This window comes from Podarcis vaucheri (assembly GCF_965113315.1).
Source record: "Podarcis vaucheri genome assembly, chromosome: 5".
NCBI classification, from domain to species: domain Eukaryota; kingdom Metazoa; phylum Chordata; class Lepidosauria; order Squamata; family Lacertidae; genus Podarcis; species Podarcis vaucheri.
In genome coordinates, this window is record NC_138763.1 from 38164298 (window position 1) to 38180100 (window position 15803).

The following is a 15803-nucleotide window of genomic DNA, read 5'->3' on the forward strand; positions in this document are numbered from 1 at the left end:
GAGATGAGCGTGCAACCCCAGAGTCGTCCGTGACTGGACCTAATGGTCAGGGGTACCTTTACTTTTAAAGGGGGTATATAGGCAGTTTTGTGTTTAAATTATCTGTCATGTAAGCTGCATAGAGAACATTATGTTATGTGGGGCATACAAAAGAAGTAGATGAATAAATAATATTCAAGACTGTAGGCTGGGAGTGGGGGGATGCAAGGCACACGAGTTAGCTAAGGGGACAAGGAGGTACAGAAAACTTCCCACCTGTGAAATCTCGTTCACACAGGTTGCTCAAAAGTGTGTGGGGGAGGTAACTCATCATCCCATATCCTGAGGAAAAGAGCCTAGTGCAGAATGTGAAAGTAGCTCCTACATTTTTTTTGAAATCTACTTACCAGGTTTGTGTTATCACTGGAAATAAATAAAAAAATTGTAGAAAATGGTCAAGATTATGAAATTTACAAATTAGCGAGAACAATAAGCACACAAACATTGGTCTTGATTTGGGGCCCTTCAAAATGATTGATGGCCATTAACAAGGGGACCAGTGTGAGAACCAAGGAAGCGCAATTCACATCTACCAGCAAGTGGCAACAGATTAAATGAGAACCCAGGAGCAAGCACAGAGCAGTCTACTGGATGCAAAATAAGGCACTTTTTTTAAAAGCTCTTTTAAAATGAAGTTGATGTCATCACTCAGCCTCTGTTTCTGGGCCCTCATTGGGACTCTCATCAAGATCATTTCTAAATCACACTGTTAGCAGTGAAAAATGGCTATTCAGGGCAGAAGGGATAATTCTGCGGGCCTCCTGCATAACCTATGCAAGGGAACATCTGGGGACATGGCATGAGCTGTCATTGTTTGGCAAACATTCCCTGTGTAACCATTATTCTTTATTTCCTGCCAGCTTCAGAGGCAGAGGAAGCCATTACTGCTGTGTTTAATTTAGAAACCATGAACTTCTCTGTAATAAATAACACTTAATTGGACCACATTCATTAGTACTGCTCTATGCTGATGCTTTCCTTTTGTGTGCTCATTCCATAATTGGAGAATGGGGATTCTGGGTTTAGTTTAACAAGGCCATTTGTGTCTTGAAGAACTATCGCAACAGGAAGGAAATAGCTGGTGGGTTCTTGCATTTGACCTCGGACATTCTTCTAGGGCAAGGCTGAGAAGTCATTTAGACACAATGTGAAGTAGTGATGGGACATGGCTTGCATAATCCCAGCTTTTCCCAATAGGAAAAAAAAAACAAGCAAGGCAATCTGAACTATTTCCACCACTGATGAAGATTTTCTGAAAACATGCAACTGTCATTAGAGTGGACATTAAAGGGACAAGGAGCTAAGCATGCAGTTTTGATTCATGTACACATTTTTCTAAGTGACTTCTAATCTAATGCATGTCAGTATATTATTTTTATTAGTATATTCATTTTTGTGCACCTTTCCCCCTAATATATGCATTTTTTTGTAAAAATTTTTGGTTGGGGAAGTGCATTGGAAAATTCAGATAAGGGCAAAATTCGAAGGATGGCTGTGTTTTCTGGTTCTGACATTGTTTCGGAATTTGATAGATTTGGCTTCAAATGGGAACTGAACTAAACCTTCCCCCGAATCCCCTACCTGTAAGATTTTGAATGGGAATGGTTGCTTGAGGAACAACGATTGTTAATCAAGAAAGGATACTCCCTTCTTTGCTCTTCTCTTGGACACTCTCCATCCCTGGCAGAGCAGAGGCGACGCGTCGGAAGAGCTAAAGCAGCGTGCAGAGTGTACAGCAACAAAGGCAGGCAGAAGGATGGGCGAGGGAGCAAGAGAATAAATCATTAGTACTTTCTAGTTTACATCCAATATGCAACTGAAAAAAATAGTTACGGTATGTGTAACACGAGTTAAGTAAGCCCTAAGCTCTCATCCATTTATACATCTGCCCAGGAGAACCAGACCTGAAGCTACTCAGACTGGTTACTGTCAGTAGAAAGGGGAAGCTGTTCCCTTGTGCCTCTGAAAATAATGGTTGCTATGATGTATAATTCCAACTTCCAGCCATGTGAAACAGGTTGACTTGAAGACCAATTGCAGCCAAACCTTGGTTGTCGAACGTAATCCGTTCCGGAAGCCCGTTCAGCTTCCGAAATTTTAGAAAACTGAGGCGTGGCTTCCAATTGGTTGCAATAGCTTCCTGTACTCAAGCGGAACCCGCGTTGGATGTTTGGCTTCCGAAAAAGGTTCGAAAACCAGATCATACTACCAGGTTTTCAGTGTTTGGGAGCCAAAACGTTCCAAAACGGAGCCGTTCGAGAAACGAGGTTTAACAGTACCAATATGGGGGAAGGACCAGCCAGATTGGGGCTCGGTGTGAAGGGAGCCTTTTAACCCTTTGCTTCTGCCATGGTCCTGATTGGACTTGCCCCAACACTTGCTAGTCACATTGGGAAGGAAGCTCCTATTGTGCAGGAGGCAATTCTGATCATGACCACGGCAGAGGCAATAGGTTAAAGGCCTCCCTTCCTCCCCCATGCCACAGCCTCAGTTGGCTGGTCCCTCTCCCATATTCGTTATTCATTTATTTTTCCAGTCTGCTATGCAGGTCACATCTCGTTTGACCTTGAGGTGCAACTGGTTTGCAGCCGAAGTTCCTGGAGAGAAATCAAAGGAAAATGAACTCTGCACAGACTAACGGGCTGTAAATGCTCACCACAGTATTGTACAAGTATATTCTGCTGCCACCTAGGGCTTCTTGATACATGACATTTCTCCCTAAATCAGGGTAATCTAGCTTGCTAGCAACAATGATAAAACAGACACTTGTACCCCATTTGTGTGTGAAAAATGCATGTTTCATCCAATCTGCATGTGTCATGCAGGAGTCTGTAGCACACAAACTGAATCACGCTCTCCTCCTCACCCAGGAACAAAGGCACCTTACCTGTTTTACATTGTATCCTGTCTTCGCACTTGTCTCAATAAACATGACATTCAGTTCTTTAGCTCTCTGTTCCCCTTCTTCAATTGTTATCTGCCTAGGGTCAGACACACAGAAGAGGGGGAAATGGTAACTGTCTCAATGCAGCTGCAAAAGAGTAGGGAAATGGGTTGTGGCTCGAAAAGTGAAGTTGTAATAATGGCACCAAGCTGTGCCCTCATTCTTAACGATGCACAAGGGATTCAGAAAGGGTCAATAAAACAGGAGTTGTCACTCTAGGAGATCTGTTCCTATGGCAACAGTAGACAATGGAGCATCTCTACAGTATGTGGCTTATTGCCCTTTTGCAGGTTTCTTGTGTGTCTAAGAAGTTTAACCTTCTCTACCGGAAATTAATAGTCCTCCCCCTCTTCCTCATTATATGCATTTACCTCTTGTCAGCAAGGTCTGTTTTGTTGCCCACTAACATGATGATGACATCACTTCCTCTTTCTGTTCTGACATCATCAATCCATTTGGATGTCTGCTGGAAGGAGTTGAGATCTACAAGGGAGAACAAAAACAAGGAAGGTGGGTATAAGACAAAGACCAGTCCTCCAAAACGGGCGACAGATTCTGATACTTTTAAAATAAGCAAGACTTCTGACATGAAGGGATGCTGGAGAATTCCAGTGAAAACAGAAAAGGAAGCAGAAATTATTGCAGCTCACTTTTGTCTGTAGTCAGGAATGGGAATCATTCAAGCAAATACAATGACAATTTTTTGCATAATTGGGGGTTTTGTGTGTGGAAGTTTGCAAATGATATGTAATTAATTGGAGGTTCTTTTTAATGATGTTTTGACATTTCCTTTATGTTGAAATGTATGTAATTAACACCATTACACAACCTTTTCTCTTTCTCTTTAGGTTTATCCTTTCCTTATCTTTTCTTCCTTCTGACTTTGTTCTCTTATAGACTAAATCGCTGGTTTTCCCCAGCATATTATTAAAAAAATTAATTTGTAATGGGTATGTATTTTTGTATATCTTTGAATAAGTATCAATCAATCAATCAATAGTTACATAACTTATATTACATGTTAAATAGTGGACAGCAAGACAAATAATGTAGTATTTGGCAGAAACCAAACTGCAGCAGAATGGAACCAGCACTGTCAGGGCATCTACTGAAGAGAATCCTACCCAAAGATGGATCTGCATCCAAGCTTTTCCTGCCTGTTAATACCAGCTCCTGGCATCTCTGGCTACTGTAACTGTTAATGAAATTTTACTGTTGTTCTATTGCAGGAGTGGGGAACCTGTGGCCACCCAGATATTGCTGGGATCATCCCTCATAACTGGCCATGCTGGGAGGAGGTGACGTTCAACTGCATCTGCCGAGCCACAGCTTCCCCATCCCTGTTTTACTTATTGTTCTATTTCATTTTATGCTGTCGGCAGCTTTATTGTTCTGCAAATTGCTTTGGTGTTCCTGTGAAGTGAAAAGCAGCATACAAATAATAATTTAGATAAATAAAGAAGCCATGCCTCCTATCCACAGATGGCTCTCTGACTGTGCATCTCATTGGCAGCACTTTCAACTGATTCCCGCCCCCCCCCAGGCTCACAAACTGTGACGGGAGGCATCCACACACTGCTTTTTGCCTGCCCCTTCCTTGCATTTTGCCAGGAGAATCTGCTGCCAATTAGAGGCAGAGTTTAGTGTAGCTATAGCAACCGGAGCATAGGCAATCCATTAAACAGGAACATTTTAAATGAGCCACTCGGCTCCGACTCAGCCGCCTGCGTAGGTCTGACCCCTCTGCGACGGCTTCGGCTGCCTGAGCCAGCAGGGGCCACCAGAGGGAAGCAGATCCACTTTTCTGTCACTTTTCATTTCCTCTTACATTAATTGCAATAAGGAACATGGTAAGTCACAGCAAACAGCGAGAGGTGGCTGCAGAAAAGGTCAGAGTGTTCTTGTCAGAGTCGGGCTTCAGAAAGGCTTGAAATATTTTGCTCGGTGGCTCCTTTACCGAGGAGGCATTAGGTTCCTCAGAAGTGAGGATCTGAGTGCTGCGTGAGACCCAGTGTGGTCCAAGGGCCGGAGCACCAGCTAATGGCCATGTCTGATGGGAGTTGTGTTCCAAAACCTCTGGAAGGCACCTGGTTGGCTAAGGCTGGGTCAGTGCCTGATTACTGCTGCAAAGTCCTAGATTCAAATCCTCAGTCATGTAGTTTCCTGGTTGATCTCAGGACCATCACTTCCTCCCCACCTTGCCTAACTTACCCACCCCCCAGACAGCCCAATGAGGGCCAAGGGTGCGATCCAAGCCCCCCAATCCACTGTGCTAGGTTTGTGTGTGGATGCAGTAGGGCTAACCCTCCATTTGGAACAGTCCTGCCAGCACAAAGCTCCCTGTTCCACCTGCTGAAAAGTGTAGGGAGGTAGATGTGGTGCTGGAGGCCTGTCAGAATCCTATGGAAAGCCCCAAAAGAGCCATTTTGGGGGTACGGAGGAGCTGAGGCAACTCAGGATTGAGTGGGTTCTGAGCCAATCCTGCTGCTGTCACTTGACAGCCTCAGGGGTGATCTCGACCTGATTACCAGGCCAGCTCCAGGCTGGTTGCCCCCAAGCTACTGCATGCCCTCCACTTTTTATCCCAGCCAGGTAAGCAACAGGTTTGTGGATGTGGTGTGGTCTCGTCACTCTGCTATACCCCACTCAAGGCTCGGATTGCTCTGTCGGTGCTTAGAGGTCTTGGAATGCCGACAGGCTGTTGGGAAGGGGAAACAAAAAATCAGCAGGGAAGGGGGAATGGGATGAAGTCCATTTGGCATCCTGAACTATGGGCATACCACACTGCAACACTCTGCTGCGGGTCCCACTCATTTCAGCCTATTCATAAAATAACTGGTTTGGCAACCTGAGTTATTGTATACATAATAGGAGGTAGTATCTCTCCTTAAAAAACAACAACAACATCCTCATTTATTGGTAGGAACCAACATATAGAAAGTTAAGGTCTCATGCTTGGCATGGAAGCTCCCAGGAGCATTAGTCTGGCCACTGTTGGGCACAATCTGGTGGACTGAATGGTCTTTGTTCAAATCACTCTTTAAAAGGATGCTCCTAGAGGTCTTTGGATGGTCTTCAAACAAAGCCTAGCCCTTGCATCCTCCTACAGGTGTACATCTATCTATCTATCTATCTATCTGTCTGTCTGTCTGTCTGTCTGTCTGTCTGTCTGTCTGTCTGTCTGTCTATCTATCTATCTATCTATCTATCTATCTATCTATCTATCTATCTATTTATCTAGGTAAAAAGGTAAAGGACTCCTGGATGGTTAAGTCCAGTCAAAGGCGACTATGGGGTTGTGGTGCTCATTTCCCTTTCAGGCCGAGGGAGCCGGTGTTTATCTACAGACAGCTTTCCAGGTCATGTGGCTAGCATGACTAAACCGCTTCTGGTGCAACGGAACACCGTGACAGAAACCAGAGCGCATGGGAACACTGTTTACTTTCCTGCCACAGCAGTACCTATTTATTTACTTACACTGGCGGGCTTTCAAACTGCTAGGTTGGCGGGAGCTGGGACAGAGCAATGGGAGCTCACTCCATTGCGGGGATTCAAACTGCCAACCTTCTAATCGGCAAGCCCAAGAGGCTCAGTGTTTAGACCACAGCGCCACCTGCGTCCCTCTATCTATCTTGTTATCTAAAATAACTAACATTTAAGCAATCATAAGTTAACTAGGTTGCTTAGTATAACATGCATTTCATTTGGCGATTGTTTACAAGACAGAAGAACAGGTTTCTTCAGAATGGAAGGTTCTACCATGGTGCAGAGAGACAGTGTGTGTGTGTGTGTGTGTGTGTGTGTGTGTGTGAGAGAGAGAGAGAGAGAGAGAGAGTACAGTACAGGGTAGCAGTGGTCTATCCATTTGTTACATTTTACACTGAGCCTGTACACAAGCAGATGGTCCTTAGTGGATGATAGTGGACGATATTGAGCAGCAATGGGCAGATACAAGGTCTTCCCATGCTTGCCCCACAGTCCAGCGCCTCCAAACCTGTAACTCACTTGTGATGTCATAGACCACCACGGCTACTGTTGAGTCTCGAATGTAGCTGGGGATCAGGCTTCGGAATCTCTCCTGGCCGGCTGTGTCCCAGAGCTGCAACCGCACCTGCCGAGAGGGGATCGGGAAGAGCGGCAGAGAGACATACAGTTAGGAGAAGAAACAGCCATTAAACACAGGAAGTCGGAAGACTGAACGATGAACAGAGGGAGCATCCATTATCTGTTATGTCCCCTGAGAGTTGTCATTTTTAATAAACAGCAACAATTGATTGCTCTTCATTCTTTATTCTAGCTTTCTGGTTATACGAGGTGTGGAGAAATGACCGTGTATATGATGTACAGGCTAGCCCGTCCCAGGTGAGCATAAACCATGGTTGGTGAACTGGATCAAGCTGGTGGGCTGGATCCTGGCTTCCTCTCACTCCCAAACCCATGTCACTATGATATCAGAGGCAGCCTATAAACTAGTGGTGGCCTGCAAGCCTACTTAGTCCTGTAAGAGGTCCTAACCTGGCCCACAAGGCTTTTCCAACCCAAGCCACACCTGCATGTCCTCCACCTAGCATAACATATGACAACAGATTGGGGGGCAAGTAAAGGTAACACCTGGAAAAAAACAAACCTGGCAGGCCCTGCTTTGAACCTCTATGCACATTTGATGGACTGGGTGGGTACAGTCCCACAGACAGCACAGCTGTATTTGCACTGATATCCCTGCCATGTGCACTCAGTATACCTACGTACTTTGAGCACCTGAAAAAGGCTCTTTTGTAAAACATATCTGGGAGTCTCGTGAACAAAAGGAAGAGTGCAGTAAAAGGAGGCAAAAGGCCACTGAGATGTAGATCAAAGGGAAAATGGGAAAGAGTAACAACTATGGGGTGGTTTCATCAAATCTTTGGAGTAGGCCACACTAGTCTCACTAAGGGACACAACCCTGCTTCACTAATAAGGAAAAAACGACCAATGGCAGGTTGCATCCACTGCAAAAAAATGTGTATCTGAAGAAGTGTGCATGCACACGAAAGCTCATACCAAGAACTAACTTAGTTGGTCTTTAAGGTGCTACTGGAAGGAATTTTTTTATTTTGCAAAAAAATAGACCATGATCTCACTGACAGTAGAGCTAACAAGGGTTGCTGACTCCCAATTGTTTAAGAATGGTAATAACAAAAAAGATTTCTTCCTCTTTCAAAATTAAGCTGTTAGAATTCCTAATCTGAAGCCACTAAGCTGTAGACCCCCATCATGCATACGCGGGTCGTTCTAGTGTATGGCTCCTGGTGGGACACAGTGTGTGATTGGCTGCACCCCTTTGACCATTTTGCACTTGGCTCCAGTTGGCAGACCTCGAAAGTGGGTCCTGCCTACACTGCACGATTCCAGCCCATGGGCTACTCTGGAGTTTTGAAAAGTGTAGTCTAAATTTCATTCTACAATATCAGGTCTAAAGCTCAGCCACATGGGACACAGCTGAGTCCTATGCTTTCACCCTTTGTGGCCTTTCTGTTGAGGCTCCAACAAAGGATTGTAAGCTTGTGCTTCCATGGTATCATGGAAGGCTTCTGGAATCTGGAATGCTTTTGGAATCTTTCCGATGTGGAAAGGCCTTCAGCCACATGGGCTGGATTTTTGTGGGGCATCGGAGGCCACAAAATTTGCATTAACACCCATCAAATTCTCATTGACCTGAGAGGCTTTTGCAACGTTGTATACGCTCCTGTGCATTGAGAGCGAGATTGGATGGCCGATACTCAGGGAGCAAGCATACCATGTGACTAAAGCATCCTCGACTAAGAAAAACAGGTGTGCAAGAGACTAAGGTGCCTTTTGGACAAAGTTGGTTTGGTTGCTTGTAATCTACTCTGCAGTTCATTTGGCTTCAGTATTTTGCCTCAGTTCCAAATCACCACACAACTGATTTGGAATATCTTTTGGGGAAGAGATGATGTAAATGAAGAGATCCATTTCTATTTCTGCTGCTGGGTCAGAAACAAACCCATGGAAGGCCTAGGGAAATCTACCAGTGCGGCTTCATCTCCCCACCCCCCACGTCCCTAAATCACTCAGCCTGTGGCTTTCATTAGAGCAATTGGAAAGGCTTGGAAACAACCCATTAGGCCTGAGATGGATGTTGGAGAGTACATTAACACTGCAAGAGATAGTTAGCTGCTACTTATTAATGCAGCAGCTGCCGCTTCCCCCCCTCTCATTAGAGCCAACTCCCATCTGCACTGACATTGGGTTATCCTTGCACAAAGTCCCCCCCAAATCTATAAATCAAGACCTTTTTTGTTTTACAGTGGGCTCCCCCCCTTCCAATGCCATTTCCGAGAAAATAAGAGAAATGGCAAAATGCAGGCACTTAGGAAGGTCTTCCTAGCAGAGAGGATGATTGTCTGTCCTTGAAGAGACTGCTAGTCACAAGCTTCCTGGCTCAAAGGAGAGAAAGCAGGCCCACTGTGGCTGTATGTTCCTGGCTTATAAGGGAAACAGCACAAAATCACACCCTCTCTGCCTGGTGAGCTATGGCGGTCAGAGTAGACAATACAGGGATAGCTGGATAAATGCAGAAATCCCTGTTAAGTGGTGCAACCCTTTTCCTGTCTGGCCCATCTGAGGTAATAAGGTCTTCAATAAAGAGTGCGCCTGAAATTAGATCACCAGGCTCTGCCAAAGTGATGGAAGAAAACAAGTGTGAAAAAGTGTTCTCTGGAAATAGTAAGGTTGAAAACCTCCAGGACAGAGGCATGAGTGCAAATGAGGGGTGGGGCATCTTAGTTTCGCTGCTCAGAACTAGGATGGAGCTAATGTACAGGAACTCTTGCCTGCATGCTACTCTATGTCCCAGTGTGCTCAGTGCACACAATGTTAGCTACAATCCTGCATGTATGGTGCAATATTCTGTATGTATCCTGTCATTTCTCTGAAAATACTGCGTTTTGATTCATTTTCCCATTCCAAATTGAGAAAAAGCTGCATTTGAAGCTGGCAACACGTACAAAGCCGCAGTCATCAGTATGACAGCTTATCAGTGTAGCTTCAAGCCTCTGAACTCTGATTTAGCTGGGCTGGTGGCCGGGAATAAATTACCGTATTTTTCGCTCTATAAGATATACTTTTCCCCTCCTAAAAAGTAAGGGGAAATGTGTGTGCGTCTTATGGAGCGAATGCAGGTGGGAGGCTCTGCTCAGCGCTCCCTTTAAAGCCCCCAAGAGCCGCACACACGCTCCACATGCTCTTTAAAGGGAACGCGGCTCTTGGGGAAGCCTTCATCTGCTGTCCTGGCTTCTGGCTTAGCCACGCGCAGCTTCTCCTGGGCAGTGGGATGAAGGCTCCCGCTGCCCGGGAGAGGCTGTGCGTGGCTATCCCATAAGCCAGGACGGCAAGTGGGATCGCTGCGCAGCCTTCGTCCCGCTGCCCTGAAGAGGCTTTGCCCGGCTATCCCAGAAGTCAAAACAGCAAGAGGCTATCCCAGAAGCCAGATCCTTCTTACTGTTCTGGCTTCTGGGATTCAGAATTTTTTTTTCTTGTTTTCCTCCTCAAAAAACTAGGTGTGTCTTATGGTCTGGTGCGTCTTATAGAGCGAAAAATACGGTAAGGTATCGTGGCCAAAAATCCACGAGTCTTGTGGCCAGCTAATATATATAATATAAAACTGTTTTATATTAGTTCCAGCTCCTCTTCACACAATTGAGAGCATGTTATCTATAGAATATTATGACGGACAAGGACAAGCCCATGCAGAAATGTCTGATTCCAACTGTCCTTAAAACACTCGTGACATGATGCTCTGGGAAAGGTAAGGCAGCATGCAGATATGAAAGAGCAGAGGCAGATTACTCCCTTATCAGTTTGGGCAAATCAGAACATGGGTTTGGTTCAAAAAGTCCCCTCTGCGTTCGCCCATTACTTCTGTCTGAATACGTAGCTTGGGAATGTCAGCTCCTCAGCAACTCCTGGCACTTACTGTCCGGTCTTCTAAGTACATGGTTTTAGATAAGAAGTCAATTCCAATTGTAGCCTATATAAAAAAAGAGGAACGGCATAAGAATTAGTAGACAGTCTGGAAGAAAATATTTTTTTAAATTACACACCCTGACTGGGATCCACAGAACCACTTCAAGAGCTCTCAATGACTTGAGAGGAATTTGTCTACCTTTAAATGGTAGACCCCATCTTCATGCCATGGAACAGACTGCTTCAGAATGTCCCTTCAGTTTCAATTGCATTGCTGTGTTGCATGGGAAGTTGCCATTCCAAGAAATAGGGCCCCAAAGCTTGCATGGTGTTGGTAGTGCTAGCTGCACCATCTTTCAGATCCCATCTCACATGTGCTCAGTGACGTTCCCCTTGAAGTTGTTCTAGTGGACTGAGGGCTTATCCATGCTTCCTCTTCTCCAGCTGCTTTCCCCAATGGTAAACCACTTTTTTAGCACTCAATTGGAGCAAACAGCAATTCAGGTTTTCCTCCAGATTGCCATTTCTTCTGATCTTTTGCTAGAGAGCGGGTTTTCCTTCGGGAAGGAGTGGGACAAGGGGGAAACTGCTCTGAACCACGCTTTCTAGAGGCACTGCACAAGGAAAATGTGGGTGAGCCCTGATGGTGGCCTTCTCAGCTCCGTTGCACTGACCTTAAATACCACAACAGTCAGAGTGCACAACGTGTTTCTGTACAGCCTTACCACCATTTCTCTGCCATACAGAGTGCCATTCACAAACTTCCCCGTTTCCTAGGCTTCCGTCTTACTCAAATGTAATAAGCAATGGCACCAATATTTGAACATCCTTTTAAAATTTTTATTTTGCCACACTGACTGTTCACAGTTCTCCAAGAGTTGACAGAGAGCCAAATAGGCTTTCCCACCATAGATGTTTTTCGGTATTTTCTCTGTGTTTCCGTAGAACTGGAACTCTAGAACACTGGGATGTCATCCAGGAATGAATGCATAGGCTGAAACAGTGGTGGGGAAATCTGAGACCATCTGGATGTTCTTAGACACCAACTCCCATCCGCTCCAGCTAGGTCAGGGACTATGCCGGCTTGGAACCAGTTTACTTGAAGAATTGTCCTCCTCTAGATATACTCCCACTCAACCACTCCAGTGTACAGAACTGGTACTTTTACAAATGTCACATGACATTGGTTCTGCCCTTGTAAGGAATCAATCTTTTAGCACAGCAGCACTTACAGTCTGGAATTCCCTGCCTATTGGCATTAGTCAGACACCCTTGATGTCCTGTTTGTGGCACAGGCTCAAAACTTTTTTGGTTTTGTTTAGACAAGTCTTTCTAGATTAAGTTGGCATGTATTTTAATGTGTGAATTAATTTCACAGTGTAAATTTTCGGTGTATATAATTTTTATTAAATTTTCTGTTTTACAATTTAAAGTTGTTTTTTTTGGTAAAATATGCAGGGATTTATTATATGTAAAATGAACCATAGAAAGAGAAGAATGGAAGTCACTGATATCTTAAGGTTGTAAAAATGAGTACTTTAAATCAGTGTATATTTTCATACTACTGGTATTATTTATATTTTGACTTTTTAAGCTGACTTTTTAAAACCCTGACTTTAATAATTCTAAAGAATTCTAATGAATAATTCTAATTCTAACAAATGAATAAATAAAATAAAATAATAAAATAAAATAAAATAAAAATAACTCCCCTTACCTCTGAACTACAATATCATTAGTGGTGAAAGCAGTGCTGTTTTATTGAGAGATATGAGGGACCTCTGAACAGCCATGGCGATTAATGAATAGTGTTGCTGACACACTAAGGGATACTTTGCTCTAAAATGTACCCAGCATGGCAAATTGGGTGAAAAATCTCATTGTAGATTTGCATGGTATATAAATGGTAGCCCCTTTTTACTACCCAGGTTTACATTGGTTTCCAACCAAGGGCGGAAATTCCAGCAGGGCATATTACAGATGAGCTCTTGCGCCCCATGGCTGCAGAGCTGACCATTGTAATTAAAAGGAGCTGTCTCCAGAGCTCAGCCATTGAAACACTCACAGCTCTGGGAGTTTGGATTTCAAGTCACATCTGCTGCTGGCTTTAGTTGATTAATCAAACAGTATGTGCTGCAGTCTGCTAGGGGGCATCCTCTCCGGAGGGAACTGGCCAATATTTAAAAAGCAATGCAGCAGTGGCTCTATAGAGTCTATATAGTTAGCCCTGCGCACTGAGCCGAGCTCGGCTAAGTGCTTGGGAATGCGAAAATAAGAGAATCTATCCATCTTCTACTGTCAAAACCACACTCGGTTATGTGCTGCTGAGCGGTCCAATTCAGACATCTGGGAGCGCCTTCTCAATTACAAGTGTCACAGCAAAAAAAGCAAACAGATGGAATCCAAATTTCTGCACATCTACATATGTGCAGCAGCCACAGCATCCCACCTCGTTCCATCCCTGTCTTTTGTTGCTGTTGAAAAGCTACATTTTGGCACAGCAAATTAGAGAGGGAAAACAAAGGTGAAACCGCCAATTTCTACACAACTGAGAGTGGGGTGAAGGGAACAGCATAAGAGGTCAAGGCCAAAAGGGTTACATTCCTGCTTCTTAGACCTTCTGCCCACTGCTGCAAATCTATCCCAGGCAAATGGAGTTGCATTTCAAGGTGCTCAGTGCTTGCCTAGCTCGACTTCGACAAGCTTCCATGGCAACAGTTAGTCTGGTCAGCATGAATACTGGGTAGCTGCACATTCTCCCACCTAAATATTAATGCTTGTCTTATTTACATTCTAATAGAGGACAAAAACTTGACTTTGGTGCCTGATAATACGAGCGATGAGCAATGTGGCAGTTAGACCTTGATATATAAGAGGAGGGTCTAGATCGGTGTCTAGAGCGTCCATATTACCAGGGCTTGATAATATGGGTGCATTAGACACCAATCTAGATCTTCCCCTTATATAAACTGCCATGCTGTTCACCCAACTGCCCATTGAGAGATTGCCTCCTCAAGGGACTATCTCTGACAAGATGGCAACAGAAGGTTTGGGATATGGCTCTTTCTGAGCATCTACAACACAGAAGGCCAAGCAAAAAACCCCAATCATTTTGAGAAAGTACGGTCCCCATATATCAGCTGTGTAAACAGAAGTGATGTGAATGTAAGACTCTGGGCTTATTCACAAGAGGCTATCATGGATAGCTGAAGCCTTGGCGATGTAGTCACTGATTCAGTTATTCCACCCTGCCCTCACTCAATTTGTTTTCTTATATGTGACTGATATAAGCATAGTAACACTTTACAGGGTTTTGCTGGAATTTATCACTGCTATTTTACTATAAAATCAATAAAATATATCTCAAACCTTTAGTGAAAACCAAACAGAAAGAAGAGAGAAGGACAATGTGACAAGTGTATAAACAGCAGAAGGAAGATATCCTCCTTGAAACATAAGGAAGTCCCTAACGCAGCCTTCCTTAGGCTGATGCTTTACAAATATTTTACACTACAGTCCCCATCACCCAACTATTGCCCATGCTGGCTAGGGCTGAAAGGAGTTGTGATCCAAAACATCTGGAGGATGCTATACTGGGGAAGCTGCTCTAATCCCCCATTCTGAAGCCAGATCCTAACAGAGCCTTGGGAGATGCAGGAGAGTTGAAATCTAAAAATCTGTGGGGTGGACTGTACTGAATTTGGATTCTTGGGGATCCCAGCTTTACTTTTAATCAACCCATTTTCCCTGGGAATGCTCTGAGAGTGCTCAGATGATGGAGAAAATGCTCTCTGGTAGGAGCACAGAGGGCCTGTGATTCCGAAGAGCAAGGAAAGGGCTTCAGGGGTCCTTGTATTGATTTGTTTCACCGCTGTCTGAAGGGGGATTGAGTGGGATTTAAGAAAGAAAGATGTGTGGAAGCCAGGAAGCCAATTAAGCCCAGTATCCTGCACCATGCAACTCCCATCAGAAAAGCAAATAACCTTTTGAATTTCAAGACCCCTGAAGCTCAGTGGTAGCAGACACTTGAAAAAAGGCAAAGAGAAACACAACAAAAGGGCTGTGGAAGGCCAATGGGAGATTGATAGGAATGAAACTACCGTATTTTTTGCACCATAACACTCACTTTTTTCCTCCTAAAAAGTAAGGGGAAATGTCTGTGTGTGTTATGGAGGGAATGCCTACGGGTGGCATGCCTACGGATTTTCCTCCTCTAAAAACTACGTGCGTGTTATGGTCAGGTGCGTGTTATAGAGTGAAAAATACGGTAAATCATTCCTCTGCACTGCTGAAGTGGAAAGAGGATGGGAGGAAGAGAGGCTAGACAACGTTCACTCGCCATTACTTCAGTACAGTAGGTTAAAGGCAGCTGTGGGGAACAGGATTTGACTAGCAGATCATAACCTTCTCTACCACTTTAGGCCACTTTGACAGGTGGGCAGGGCTGCCTACTTGCCTGACGTCATTTTGACACCTGGTGGTAATTTCAAAGGGGTTTGCTATCAGTGCCAATCAGCTGATTGGTGCTGACAGCAAGCCTGGCTTTGTCTCTTTTCCTCTGCACACTGGTCTGCAGAGGAAAAGTGTCAGTTTGAAGGTGTATTTTAAATCCAAAACCATGCCTGCAAATGGATGACTTTAAAAGTGGTGAGCTATCAGTGCCAATCAGCTGACTGGCACTGACAACAAGTCCTGCTTGCCAAGGCACAATTGAGAGTGTATGTTGAGCTCCTGACTGCTCCTCTGAAATAGTGTCTTACCTGCCCCACACCTGACGTCACATATGTCATCAGATGTGGGGCAGGTGAGTGCAGGCCATAGGAGGGGTGTTCCCAGCTACCCCAACCTTTGCCCT

General features: G+C 44.5%; 1 protein-coding gene and 1 long non-coding RNA gene across 2 annotated transcripts in view; one reads left to right on the top strand and one right to left on the bottom strand.

Moving 5' to 3' along the window:
- LOC309532048 overlaps window positions 1-10952 on the top strand; it is a 116818-nt gene extending 105866 nt beyond the window's left edge. Inside the window, exons 2-3 of the long non-coding RNA XR_014219552.1 lie at window positions 9796-10082; window positions 10591-10952. This is a non-coding gene — a long non-coding RNA (uncharacterized lncRNA). The remainder of the gene's footprint in view (window positions 1-9795; window positions 10083-10590) is intronic.
- Window positions 1-15803, bottom strand: part of RAB6B (RAB6B, member RAS oncogene family) — a 57092-nt gene that overhangs the window by 7153 nt on the left and 34136 nt on the right. Inside the window, exons 3-7 of the mRNA XM_082221974.1 lie at window positions 10959-11012; window positions 6989-7094; window positions 3355-3466; window positions 2927-3020; window positions 1684-1750 (exon numbers count right to left, since the gene is read on the bottom strand). Of these exons, the coding sequence (XP_082078100.1) occupies window positions 1684-1750; window positions 2927-3020; window positions 3355-3466; window positions 6989-7094; window positions 10959-11012 (433 nt within the window). The remainder of the gene's footprint in view (window positions 1-1683; window positions 1751-2926; window positions 3021-3354; window positions 3467-6988; window positions 7095-10958; window positions 11013-15803) is intronic.